The sequence below is a fragment of the Coregonus lavaretus genome (genome assembly GCF_964263955.1).
Source record: "Coregonus lavaretus genome assembly, chromosome: 6".
Taxonomy (NCBI): Eukaryota; Metazoa; Chordata; class Actinopteri; order Salmoniformes; family Salmonidae; genus Coregonus; species Coregonus lavaretus.
This window is the reverse complement of record NC_139993.1, coordinates 15617766-15632640: the sequence shown is the minus strand read 5'-3', so window position 1 is coordinate 15632640 and position 14875 is coordinate 15617766. Positions and strand designations below refer to the sequence as shown.

The window sequence follows — 14875 nt, the reverse complement described above, 5'->3', positions numbered from 1 at the left end:
GCGATCTGTATGTCAGAGAGCTTGACTTTGGAGGCAGGTGGAGAAGGATGTTGAGAAGTCCCTAATGGCCAGAGAAGGGATATGGCCGAAATACTTAGAGCGGCAGGCCCCTGGAACTATTAAATGGAGAAGGACACAAATTGGTTTGCCCCCAACAGCCTTATTAGTCCGACGGAAAGCGCAGATTTGTGCCTCTAATTTATGACACAAATTAAAATCTGTGTCCTGATGAATGAACTGTCATGAATTAACATGCTAAAGGTCAGAGTGTGGCCGAGGAAGACAAAGGTTTGAATACATCACAGGTGGAAAGAGAGTCTTTAGTGCAGCTATCCTTAGCACTGTAGCACTGTAATGGGCTTTTCGATTGAGGAGACTCGCAGAATCGGAGGTGACAGTAAAAAGGAATATGTGGCTTAAAAAACACACAGACTAACTTTATATGGGAAATTACCCATATTTTAGCCATGAAATGTAGTTTGTGAATCACTGTGTTACATATTTAGGCATGTACTTTCTTAAAGCAAAAAGAGAAAGGACCATTCAATGGAAGACAAAGATACACGAAAACAAAACAAAATCCTCCTGTAATTATAAGGGAGAAACAGAAAATAATTTTGAAATAAGTTACATTAGTAACTGCCAATGATGTCTCTGCCACTTACAGTGGGGAAAAAAAGTATTTAGTCAGCCACCAATTGTGCAAGTTCTCCCACTTAAAAAGATGAGAGAGCCTGTAATTTTCATCATAGGTACACGTCAACTATGACAGACAAAATGAGAAAGAAAAATCGAGAAAATCACATTGTAGGATTTTAATGAATTTATTTGCAAATTATGGTGGAAAATAAGTATTTGGTCAATAACAAAAGTTTCTCAATACTTTGTTATATACCCTTTGTTGGCAATGACACAGGTCAAATGTTTTCTGTAAGTCTTCACAAGGTTTTCACATACTGTTTGTCACGCCCTGGCTCTGGGGACTCTATTATGTTGAGCCAGGGTGTGAGTTGTCATGTGTGTTGGTTCTAGGTGTTGTATATCTATGTTGGCCAGGGTGGCTCCCAATCAGAGACGGCTGTAGCTCGTTGTCTCTGATTGGGAGTCATACTTAGGTAGCCGTTAGGCATTCATTCATTGTGGTTTCTTGTTCCGTGTTGGTTCGTGTATGTAACCAGGGACGTCACGTTTTCGTTTTGTTGTTTTGTTCGTGTGTTCATTCAAATTAATAAAATGTTCGCATTCCACGCTGCGCCTTGGTCCTCCTCTGTTCCCGACGAGCGTGACAGAAGAAACCACCAAGACTGGACCAAGCAGCGTGTCCAGGAGCCATCGCCAGGGAGATCTCTAGCAGATCTCCTTCGCCTCCTCGACTGGGTCAAGCCGGGTGAGGAAGAGAAGGGCTTGACATGGAAGCAGAAGGGCGAAAGGCTGGCGAGGGACATGGAGACCGGGTCCACGGGTAGGAGAGACGGCCAGAAATTTTTTAGGGGGGGGCTAACGCCGTGGACGACGGGCCAGCAGGAGACCGCGGCAGAGCGGCCCAGCGGGTTGGCAGAGGAGGCCGCCAGGTTACGGGGGCCACTGGTCGAAGAGGGGATGGAAGGTGTAGAGGCACGGCGAGAGGTACTGGGGTGTGTTACCAGTCCGGTCCGGCCCATTCCAGATCCCTGCGTAGGACCAGTGGTGTGTGTCCCCAGTACGGTTCGGCCCGTTCCTGCTCCCCGCACCAAGTCAGTGGTGCGCTTCGTCAGCCCGGCTCGGCCCGTTCCTGCTCCCCGCACCAAGTCAGTGGTGCGCTTCGTCAGCCCGGCTCGGCCCGTTCCTGCTCCCCGCACCAAGTCAGTGGTGCGCTTCGTCAGCCCGGCTCGGCCCGTTCCTGCTCCCCGCACCAAGTCAGCGGTGCGTTTCGTCAGCCCGGTTCGGCCCGCTCCTGCTCCCCGCACCAGGTCAGGGGTGCGTTTCGTCAGCCCGGCTCGGGCCGTTCCTGCTCCCCACACCAAGCCAGTGGTGTGCGTCGTCAGTCCGGCACAGCCCGTGCCTGTTCCACTGGTGCCTGGTTCAGCACGGGTCAGCTGCTTTACGCCGGAGCTAGAGCAATCCGCTCCACCAGTGTGCAGTCCAGCTCCGGTCAGCAGGGCCAGACCGGACCAGGGGTACTTTGGGGGGTTAGAGAGCGAGTGGGGATCATGCCCGGAGCCGGATCCGCCGCCAAGGCGGAGTGCCCACCCGGTCCCTCCCCTGTGGTATTTGGTTGGCGCGGTCGGAGTCCGCGCCTTTAGGGGGGGGTACTGTCACGCCCTGGCTCTGGGGACTCTAGTATGTTGAGCCAGGGTGTGAGTTGTCATGTGTGTTGGTTCTAGGTGTTGTATATCTATGTTGGCCAGGGTGGCTCCCAATCAGAGACGGCTGTAGCTCGTTGTCTCTGATTGGGAGTCATACTTAGGTAGCCGTTAGGCATTCATTCATTGTGGTTTCTTGTTCCGTGTTGGTTCGTGTATGTAACCAGGGACGTCACGTTTTCGTTTTGTTGTTTTGTTCGTGTGTTCATTCAAATTAATAAAATGTTCGCATTCCACGCTGCGCCTTGGTCCTCCTCTGTTCCCGACGAGCGTGACACTGTTGCTGGTATTTTGGCTCATTCCTCCATGCAGATCTCCTCTAGAGCAGTGATGTTTTGGGGCTGTTGCTGGGCAACACATACTTTCAACTCCCTACAAAGATTTTTTATGGGGTTGAGATCTGGAGACTGACTAGGCCACTCCAGGACCTTGAAATGCTTCTTACGAAGCCACTCCTTCGTTGCCCGGGCGGTGTGTTTGGGATCATTGTCATGCTGAAAGACCCAGCCACGTTTCATCTTCAATGCCCTTGCTGATGGAAGGAGGTTTTCACTCAAAATCTCACGATACATGGCCACATTCATTCTTTCCTTTACACGGATCATTCGTCCTGGTCCCTTTGCAGAAAAACAGCCCCAAAGCATGATGTTTCCACCCCCATGCTTCACAGTAGGTATGGTGTTCTTTGGATGCAACTCAGCATTCTTTGTCCTCCAAACACGACGAGTTGAGTTTTTACCAAAAAGTTATATTTTGGTTTCATCTGACCATATGACATTCTCCCAATCCTCTTCTGGATCATCCAAATGCACTCTAGCAAACTTCAGACGGGCCTGGACATGTACTGGCTTAAGCAGGGGGACACGTCTGGCACTGCAGGATTTGAGTCCCTGGCGGCGTAGGGGACTCAAATCCTGCAGTGCCAGACGTGTTACTGATGGTAGGCTTTGTTACTTTGGTCCCAGCTCTCTGCAGGTCATTCACTAGGTCCCCCCGTGTGGTTCTGGGATTTTTGCTCAACATTCTTGTGATCATTTTGACCCCACGGGGTGAGATCTTTCGTGGAGCCCCAGATCGAGGGAGATTATCAGTGGTCTTGTATGTCTTCCATTTCCTAATAATTGCTCCCACAGTTGGTTCTTCAAACCAAGCTGCTTACCTATTGCAGATTCAGTCTTCCCAGCCTGGTGCAGGTCTACAATTTTGTTTCTGGTGTCCTTTGACAGCTCTTTGGTCTTGGCCATAGTGGAGTTTGGAGTGTGACTGTTTGAGGTTGTGGACAGGTGTCTTTTATACTGATAACAAGTTCAAACAGGTGCCATTAATACAGGTAACGAGTGGAGGACAGAGGAGCCTCTTAAAGAAGAAGTTACAGGTCTGTGAGAGCCAGAAATATTGCTTGTTTGTAGGTGACCAAATACTTATTTTCCACCATAATTTGCAAATAAATTCATAAAAAATCCTACAATGTGATTTTCTGAGAAAAAAAAATCTCAATTTGTCTGTCAAAATGACAGGCCTCTCTCATCTTTTTAAGTGGGAGAACTTGCACAATTGGTGGCTGACTAAATACTTTTTTTCCCCACTGTAGCTTGCACTTTTGGCACAATTATGGCTGTGTGGAAGCAATTACTCCAAAATGCAGGAAGCACAGAGAGAGGGGGGAGAGGCTACATGACAATACAGAGGGTACATGCTGCTGAGCAGGGGAGAGGGAGGTGCGGAGAAGCAGAGTGTGGTACAGTAGCATAGCTCAGATACCTTCATGTACGCCCTGCATGTCCTTTCTCGTTTTTGAAGCTTTTTCATTAGGTAGAAAAAAAGATAAAACAAAGAAACACACAATTAACAAAATGTAGAAGCTTGAGAACAAGTGTTCAAGGCTTCGATTCTCTTCTGACTGACTGTTCTGATCACTCCCCCTCTTTCAGCTGGCTTTCTCCTTCCTCATGCTGTAGGCTACGCTACCTGCAGGTTCCAGAACAAAAGTGACCTCACTCCCATTAGTGGCATGATTTAGTTCTCTCAAATACACCAGAGACTTCATAGAACAAGCCTTGGCAGAGGCAATTACAGCAATTACTTCAGGTGTACAAATATGTCAGGGAATAACATTATCTTATTGCATTTCAGTACATATAATACCCTAATTGGTTTGCTGTTTCTTTATTTGCTCGAGTACTTTTGTCTGCCTTTGAAAGAAAGGGAGAGAGGAACAGACATAATATGAATATTAAGACAAATATAACCACTTATTTCACTCATTTCACTGACTACAAGGAATCACATTTCTCCTAACTTGAAGTGGGAGACGGCTCAGAAGAGCATCACAAAACGTCTAGCGGTGACTCAGATCCAGAGAGATTGCCGGTGAGGAGAAATGACAGTGCTATTTATCTCCATAAAGAACAGTACGTGATAGGGGAATGAAGATTTCAAGTGGCAGCCATTTTGAAAGGGTGGAAAATCAGTTACCTTGTTAAAACTGCGGCCCGCAGAGTCTTTCTCGCTGGGTCTCAGCTCCTGAAGCTGAGCATCCAGGATGTCGACCAGCTGTTCCATCAGTCGGACTGACGAACTCACGTCGCCGGCAAAGATGGGCCCTTTGGTGTGCTTGGCCAGCTCGTTGGCCAGGTTAGCTGCGTTCTCGCCACTACGGATCTGGAGCAATAAAAAATATATTTGTAACACTTTATTGGTAACACTGAACCTGGTTCCTCTCTAGGTTTTTTCGTAGGCTACTGCCTTCTAGGGAGTTTTTCCTGGCCACTGTGCTTTTGCCTCTGCAATGCTAGCTATTTGGGGTTTTAGGAATTTTATTGAATTTGATATTCTTACAGCCATGTTATAGGCTTAAGACTTGTTATAAGCATGAATTAACCTTTATACTAAAGGCATTTGTTATGGCTTTCTATGTTTTAAAATGAGTAACTGAAATGGCTGGTAGTATCAACTTGGCTAAGTACTGTACCCAGATCTGTTTGTCGTCCTCTGACTATGGTTATTATGCTATTGGCTTAATCACATACAGATCTGGGACCAGACTATGAGGCTCTCTCCCTCCCGTTCTGACGTGAGGTCATTCTAGGATGAGCTGCCCCATATAAGAGATGGGTGACTAATTACACTTAATAACACTCCTTGGGGTGCTGTATTTCTCATTTGATGGAAGTGAACACAAGGATACAAAATGATGAAGGGTTGTCCGTCGTGCTTAAATTACTACACATTCCATGTCTGAGTCACTTATCAGAACAAACAGCAGACAGAGCACCCTAGTGGATGGCCCGCGGCTATTTTGACTCTTTTATCATCATAAATGGTGGAAGATGAAAGGAAAGAGGTGCCATATAAGGGATAGAGGAATATACAATTATTACAGGGCTTGAATTGAGCCAGTTCACACCGGTACAGATTACCGGTACCTCTTATCGAATATAAAATATGAGCACCACTACTGTAAGATTAAAATGATTACAGGCACCTTTTTCATTCCACTTCAAGCACTGCAGTACCTATAGTATTTTAAGGGAATTAGTACATTTACTTATACTGTAGCTCAAAACACTGAGGCAGTACAGCTCATACATACCTTCTGGGCTACTTGGTTGACCCAGTGGGAAGTGCAGTTGCTGAGATCAGGGCCCTTTGGGTGCCAGGCCCCCGTGGCAAGTACACATAAATAAGAGGCGGTGCCTGTCAGGAAAATACGTTTACATTAGCTCAGTTATATAAGATATATATATATATATATATATATATATATATATATATATATATATATATATATATATATATATATATATATATATATATATATATATTAGAAACGACATTGGATTATGTCATATTATATTAGCCATATACCTCATCGTGTTAAACCAACCTAACCTCCAAAAGCCTACATACACTGCATTTAATTGTTGTCTTTACATCAATAGCTGGTAATTTACCATAAATACTGACTATATACTCCCAGTGCCAGTTTCACTACAAATTAAGTAATAATAAGACTTTTCCTTCCGTTCCAATTACACCAACGTCTAATGAACCCTGAATGATAACACAATTTCACACACAATCCAATAAGGCCTGAACATATTCAATCAAGCTTGGGGAAACAGCTGAGCCAGTTCCCTTCAAAACAACGGCTGCACATTGCTAAAGACTATTTTGACCTATTACGAGGCAGTGAATTATTCACACAACTGTAAAAACACTATATCTCGTTGATTCCCTATACAGTCCTACACGAATTGAATCTATCAATAAATGATAGTCACAAACAATATCATACTGTATAGGTAACAAAAACACACTCTCTAACCACTCATCATGGTGATAAACAGTAGCTAATGCCCTAAGGTAAACACTCTGCTTACCTCGGGTCCCCTTTGGGCAAGGCCTCTCTACTAACATGCCCCTCTGGGTCTGAGGCCACATGATGTCCCTCTTCTCCGTGGTCTCACAGAAGCGCTCCGGTAGGGGGAAGGACTCCAGAGGCGGCGGGGCGGTGGTCTGGGGAACCTCCGGAGGGGGTTTGAGCTCTCCTCTGTTGTTACCCTCCTTGGGCCCTGTTGTGGTCATGGTGTTTGCTACGCCTTTGTTGCGTGCTGCCGTGGTGGTTGCTGTGGTGGTTGTCGTCCGGAGAGGCTCAGCCGGCGCCAAGGTCGCTTCGGAGAGAGGTGTAGCTGGGGAGAAAATGATAACGTAGTCTCATGTTAGCTCGCACAAGCCTTTCTGTTCTCGTTCTTTCAAAACACACCTGGTACAAAGCTGGCTACACACAATGGTGGCTACACACAAATGGGGAGCTGGGAGTGCTTTGTGCAAATAGATTTGCTTTCCTCTGGACTATATCTTATTCAAGGCACTCAGTCTGCACCGAACAAGACAATAATTACTGTAACATCTTCCTGCCTGGCAGTCACTCTTGCCTGAGAGACTATGAGGCACGGCTGATTACATTTTGACAGAGAAACAAGGAGCCTGTGTGTGTCGTTTTGTTGTCGGAACATTAATTCGGTGGTTGTTTTCCTTACGCGCCCCACATTTTGATACAGCCGGTATGTGTTATGTGCCAAGGGCAAAAACAATAAGTTTCAGTCAGGAGAGCGAAGGAAACACCACATTCAAATTCATCAAATATACTTCCCTTCTGTAGTAATCACAGCTCGGAATTGGTTGGATTGGTGAAAGCAATAGGTTGGCGACCGTGCTTACACCTATCCAATCACTTATAGATCTGTGCTTCCCTCAAGGAAACAAGGACAAAATTATGCATTTCTGAAGTATTACAACAGGGCCTATGGCTAACATTTATTTTGTTGTATTAGTATCATTATAACTGTATTTCCTGTAAGTGGATGATCAGAACGTCTCATCCAGTGAAACGGTGATAACCAGAAACCAGTCATTTGCTATACATCTGTTCACACCTCAAGGTACTGAATTGAGAGTTTAGAAATATAATTTAACTTTCACCACAAAATTATGTGCAAGGAATTTTATCCCTTTTATTATCCCATTAAGTTGTCCGTAACATGCAGGACTTTAAAGTGGTATTTGCTGTTGCAGTTTTTTCCCCGTAAATTCACACACATTCACTTAAACAACTACTGAGCTCACTGAGCGTGAGTGAGAAGCTCTCGCTTCATGGCTTGGAGGGCAGACAGACATCACCACCATATCTATCTCTTCAATAGACATCACCACCATATCTCGCTTCCAGGCTGAAGGGATCCCTCTTTGAGGTTGGCTGGTTAGCTTGCTACCTGCTGCGAGTTAGTCTCTATTGACCATTGGAGGCAAGTCAATGCGCTTCCTGCCTAGCGGGAGCCCAAGCGGGTCTGAAATGGCACTCTATTCTCTACATAGTTCAATACTTTTGACCAGAGCCCTATACGCCCTGGTCAAAAGTAGTGCACTGTATAGGGAATACGGTGCCATTTGGGAAGCACACCCAGTCTTGGCTTCAGTAACTGACTGTACATGATGCTTCCTGACTGAGACACAGACCTCAGACCTGAAATGGTGACATGGAGATGGATGTTTTGATATGGAGCTTGATGGTAAATTTGGCTGTAATATTTTATTTAACTTCTAAAGTGTTTTTTATTACAGACATTATTTTAAAGCCCAGATAAACTACTAAAAAATATATATTAAGTCCTTTGTATTTCACATATTATTGGCCACATGTAGCCTAGCTACCTCTGCAGATTATGCAGGTCTACTAGTTGAACATTGCTTGTCACATAATAAGGGTCTTATCAACAGTATTTACATAATGTTAGCTAGGGGGTAGTTTGAGAACAGCCATGAATTATGAAAGTCCCCTCTATACTGTATGGATGAGAAAATGTTTACATGTTTTCCTCCTTGAGACAAAACCCAGGTTAATGTGAAAATACAACATGAATCCTTGATGTATATAATTTAAGATAAGGGGTTCACTCCCCAATGCATCAAGGTGCATGTGCAGTGCTCTGATTCAAATAAATTCCTTGAGCATGTTAGCTAATGAAATTATGTCCACACATCTCTTCAGTGAGCAGCTTCTTGTACAGGCTTGCTGTAGCTCTCTAACTCCTTGCTCTAGTTATGGGCATTTCCATGTAAAAGGACCCTTAAGCGCAAGTTCATAGGAGCATGTCAAATCTGGTGTCAAATGAAAGCTAAGGCTTTGATTTCTGGTCAAACAGATGGAAATGGGGTCTTAGAAAACATCTACCAGAAAAAGTCTTAAAAGGTATTATAAATACATCAAAACAACAACAACAACAACAATGTTGAAGTAAAGACCCCTGCCAACTAATATCAATACATATATAGTTTTGGAGAAATTATGCTTTGAAATTCCGTTACCAAAAACCCACATATCTTTAAGATATTTTCTAATTTCTCTCCTTCACGAGGAGAGAATATAATGAAAGTTCACAGAAGTAAAAAGTAAAGGTAGACTTACCAATTAGTTATGGTGTTTTTACTGATATTTATTTTGTATATGAATTATTAAGTGATTACAACTCAACATTCTGGGGGCCTCCCGAGTGGTGCAGCGGTCTTAGGCACTGCATCGCAGTGCTTGAGACATCGTTTTTTGGTACGGTCTGGACCAGCTTTAATTTCAACGTCCACAGATGTTGATTTTTGGTCCAGACCGACCTTGATTTGGCCCAAACATAGACGTCCATGATTGGTTCAGATTTGATCCAGTCCGGACCGGACCAAATCTGAACCAATCATAGACGTCTATGTTTCACAAGTTTGGAGAGCACAGTACAGAACAGTACAGTACAGTACAGCAAAGTACAGTACAGTAGTACAGTAAAAAAACAAAAACGTTTTGTACAGTTTGGTAGAGTACATTACAGTAGAGTACAGTACAGTAAAGTAAAGTAAAAAAAATAAAAAAGTTTAGAAGAGCATAGTTCAGTACAGTACAGTAGAATAGAGTAGAGTTCAGTACAGTACACCGTAGATCACACTAGATTTGAGTACACTATAATGTACTGTATTTTGTTTATTGAACTATACTCTACTATACTGTATTGTACTGACCTCTACTGTACTGTACGGTACTGTACTGAACTATACTCTACTGTGCTGTGCTGTACTGTACTGTACTATACTGAGCTCTACAGTGATGTACTTTGATGTCCAAACTTGTGAAACATAGATGTCTATGAAATGTGGTCTTGTTTGGGGCGGAGCACATTTAAATAACAGCCAGTCTTTAAAATAATACCCAAATATGCAAAGGAGGATATTGCATATTTCTACCTTTGGGTAGCTATTTATTCTCTCACCATGAAGAGAATGACACTCATATCCATAATTATGCATTTCTGTGTAGTACAGGTCAGGGACCCATAATGAAATTCCATTACCGAAATTCTGTTACCGGGTGTAAATCCACTTCACTTACTGTAGTTCAATAACCAAAATCGATTTTTTCAAAGTCAAGGTGTCATGTCATAGCTGTCATAGCTTACACCCTATTCTTTCTGCAGACATATTTTAATCTTAATTTGGAGCACATATAACAAAAATTGGGGGGGGGTAAAACGTGGTCACATAAAACACTGAGGGAGATGTTATAGAAATTCTCTTACCAAACTTTGCATCTTCACAGTTTTTCCAGTGCTTTTGTAAAATGTTCAGTATCAACTGTTAAAAGTAGTCCTTGTGCATAGAGTTGTATGGTTTGTTAAACTTTGAAATCCATGGCTTTTGTTTGGCATACATTTATAAGTGGAAAACCATGGAATTGCCCTTATGCTAAAAGATGTCCAATTGCATCTCATTGGAGTCTGTTCCTACAATAAGTTTATAACAATGTGCACCATTTTTTTTTTATTACCCTTCAAACTACTACTGCTAGTTTGAATGTTGTAGCTATCAATTGTCCCAACAGTCCCCCATATTAGCAAACGTCATTTTAAACTTCACATTTCTCTAGTATAGGCTTATTATCGTAATGAACGATATCAGCAAAATGTCCAGGATAATTGGTCGGTGTTGATAATTTTTGGTTTATTGTCCCAGCTCTAAAACTGAGTAGCATTATTTCTCCTCTAGAGCTCTCCATTATAAGGTACACTATATATACAAAAGTATGTGGACACCCCCTCAAATGAGTGGATTGGGCTATTTCCCCCACACCCGTTGCTGACAGGTGTATAAAATCGAGCACACAGCCATGCAATGTCCATGGACAAACATTGGCAGTAAAATGGCCTCACCGAAGAGCTCAGTGACTTTCAACGTGGCACCGTCATAGGATGCCACCTTTCCAACAAGTCAGTTCGTCAAATTTCTGCCCTGCTAGAGCTGCCCCGGTCAACTGTAAGTGCTGTTATAGTGAAGTGGAATCATCTAGGAGCAACAACGGCTCAGACGCGAAGTGGTATGAACACACAAGCTCACAGGACGGGACTGCCGAGTGCCGAAGCGCGTAGCGTGTAAAAATCGTCTGTCCTCGGTTGCAACACTCACTACCGAGTTCCAAACTGCCTCTGGAACCACAAGAACTGTTCGTCGGGAGCTTCATGAAATGGGTTTCCATGACCGAGCAGCCGCACACAAGCCTAAGATCACCATGCGCAATGCGACGCGTCGGCTGGAGTGGTGTAAAGCCAGCCGCCATTGGACTCTGGAGCAGTGGAAACGTGTTCTCTGGAGTGATTAATCACGCTTCACCATCTGGCAGTCCGATGGACGAATCTGGGTTTGGCGGATGCCAGGAGAACGCTACCTGCCCCTTAGTTCCAGTAAAGGGACATCTTAACGCTACAGCATACAATGACATTCTAGAAGATTCTGTGCTTCCAACTTTGTGGCAACAGTTTGGGGAAGGCCCTTTCCTGTTTCAGGTCCATACAGAAATGGTTTGTCGAGATCGGTGTGGAAGAACTTGACTGGCCTGCACAGAACTGGATGTGTCAATGTGTAATTCATAAATGCATAATCTATGAGCATAATTACCTCAATTAGCCACGAAATCCCTAATTTGAAAGTAACTGTTTTTCTGGAAGCTGTGCTACACCATTTTCCCTACATTTCCCCCCACTTGGGTCAGTCCCCTAGCAACTAGAGTTCAACCAATGAGCTTCACAGCAGAGCGAGAGAGAGAGCAATGATGTGGTGCACAAATCTCCACATATGTGACGTAGTACGCAATTTTGGGGAACACTTCTGGCTTGTGAGCACTACTTTCTGAACTACTGGCTAAAAAGTATACAAAAGTACCAGAGAATATCTTTAATAAAGTTGGATACAAATAGGCCTACACAATGTTTGTACTTCTCTAACCCTTGTTTAAATGTTGTGCCATTCAAGTTGATGCAGCTTGTTGGTCTGTAATCCTAACAGCTGTATCATCTCTTTACCTTGATGTAGAAGATTCCTTTAATCCAATGAAAACTGGGAAGAATTAAAGCTACAGGTATTCAAATGGACACTCCTACCATGCTGTTGCTGCTTTGCAGTATACAGTGATGGCTATCTTTGGATAGGCAGCGGTTCATCCCAAATGTTTATAGTGCACTTCTTTTGACCAGGGCCCAAATGGCTCTGGTCAAATGTGGTGCACTATATAGGGAATAGGGTACCATTTGGGATACATCCATACTCTTAGGGGTTCTATTTACTGTTTGTTCTGCTGTGGCAGCAGATTCCTCCTGCCATACATCTGTAACATATGCAGATTAAATATATGTTTTGTACACCTGTGAATACCTGTACAATTCCCTTTTGATTACAACTCAAGCAAATCTCTCTCAGATTGGAGAAACCAGAGAGGATCCCCCCAATTAATGTCTGTCTAGGAATCAAGCCCAAGAGGGACCTTCAATTAACTGTCATGGAGTTATGAGTGTAAGGGAGAGATATCCTCCAAATTGTTGATAATTGTCAAACATGGACACATTCATAACCTCTTTATGTGATCGCCGCCCACGTCTTTTTGCCTGGAAACATATTTTCATCGCTCGGTTATTACTACTGTGGGTATAGGGCATGGGTTTCATCTGAGATGATGAGACAATAATCCAGGAGAGGAAGGAGAGGAGAGAAAGAGAGAGAGGAGAGGAGGGGGGAGGAGCTGTCTAGTGTTGTCAGAGCTGCACCGAGCATAGATTGGACTTCTCCAGGCCTCACCAGTCTTGGCGGAGTTGAAAAATGAAAACTGACAGCGAGTGTGTCTTTTATATTATGCTTAATGGCCGCACTTACGATGTGCACCGCATGGTTGTTCACATGAGTAATGCTTCATGCACATTATCAGGGGCTGTTTATCTGGAGAGAAAAAAAAGGGAAGAAAACCTATAGGGAAGGTTTGTAAGACCAATGTTTCAGATCATTTTCACATAAGAGGTAAAATAGTATTTAATTTAATTTGTACCAACTATTGCTTGTCACTGAAGAAAAACCAAAAACATTGTGTCAAATACACCTTCTGAAAAGATCTCCCTCTGAGATTCTCCCTCTGCCTTCCTGGTGCGAAACTAAAGGGATCCTTTAAACACAGGCTTTTTATCAGTTGTGAAATATTGGTCCCAGGTGGTAATCAGCTCCTAATGGAAGAGTAAAAGCAAACAGAAGAAGTCAATAGAGGCTCAAACAATTAAAACCCTGTTTCTCAGATCAAAAAGGAGCCAAGTTCAGCCTTTGTGAAAGGGCCAAGAAAAGCATGCCAGGAAAATAAACGAATGAGCCATCTACTTCAAAAGTCATTAAAAAAAATATATATTAACCCCTTATCGGCTTCAGTGAACTGCACAGGGTTCCGTTTATCTGAGCTGTAAAGATTGAAGTGATAACCTCATAGCCAATCCTTGCAACCAAGTGTCACATTTTTGCTAATGTGCGCACTTTAACATCGTCCTATGTATTCATTAATTTCCCTTCGCTTTCAGTGAAAGATCCATCTGGAAATTATACTTGCTGATTGTTGTGATAATATGTCTGCCAGTAAATTCCAATATCCTCCTATCATAACAATAACGCACATGAAAAAATAAAAGAACATTGTTTGCTTCAGAGATATCAGCAATAAGCAAATCCTAAAGATTTTCTAAGAGTAATGTATTTGTGTCTATAGGTCCATGTCTGTGTCTAAGCGAACAAAACCTAATAGCTGTTAGAGGTTGTCTCGAATGGAGCACATACATTTAAGTACAGAGAGCAGACACACACACAGCAGCTGCCAGACTAGAGTCTGCTTTTTTCTCTCAGCTTTCTCTACTGTACGTGCCTCACATTTCAAGCATTAACTCAGAGTGCAAAGAACTAGCCTACATTTGGTGGCATGCACACTGGGTGTCTATTTCAGAACATCCCTAAACACACAGACACAGGCACAGACATACAGGCAGGCACGCAAACCACCCACCAGACCATCTATCCACACACACACACATGCACACATACACAGCCCAATGCCAGAACAAATCTTCTCAAAGGCACAATAACTGTTAGGGGACTGTATAGACGTCTCAATAATAATCATTTTAATATGCGTTGTTTAAACCGTAATCAAACATGAGACTGAGATGATCCTGTCAGCCATACCTCAGAGAAACAGTAATGCTCCTCTTATGTAAAACAACTCTCTGTGACATTCTGAAACGTAACCTAAGGCTGAGGGTTGCCCACATATGCTGTCAGCACAGATCATTTTGCCGTAGTTTGTTTGGACTATATGACACAGTAGAGGTCTATTTCAACATGATGTAACACGAACTGTTAAAACGTATTACCTTCAGCGTTGGAATACAAAATATCATATATGTGGATACTTGGAAGTGCACAAATTGTTCCATGTCTTACAATGAGTGCAATAATAGCACTGTTTGGGAATGTGTGGAGGGAAAAACTTGAAATCGATCACATTTTAGAGAAATAGCTGACATCCAACAAATACACTTCTCAGAATTGAGACACTTGAAAAACCTATAAATCTTCAACCAGGGACATCCCTACTGTATATTAATAAATAGGATCCATAGGAAACACATTGTGAAATCCCA

General features: G+C 43.2%; 1 protein-coding gene across 3 annotated transcripts in view; it reads right to left on the bottom strand.

The window, feature by feature from the left end:
- adgrl2a (adhesion G protein-coupled receptor L2a) overlaps positions 1–14875 on the bottom strand; it is a 190274-nt gene that overhangs the window by 46931 nt on the left and 128468 nt on the right. For 2 of the 3 annotated variants that reach the window (XM_084164210.1, XM_084164208.1), the window contains exons 6-9: positions 6725–7033; positions 5935–6038; positions 4818–5003; positions 4104–4142 (exon numbers count right to left, since the gene is read on the bottom strand). In XM_084164210.1, the coding sequence (XP_084020336.1) occupies positions 4104–4142; positions 4818–5003; positions 5935–6038; positions 6725–7033 (638 nt within the window). The remainder of the gene's footprint in view (positions 1–4103; positions 4143–4817; positions 5004–5934; positions 6039–6724; positions 7034–14875) is intronic. The other variant, XM_084164209.1, reaches the window with a different exon arrangement.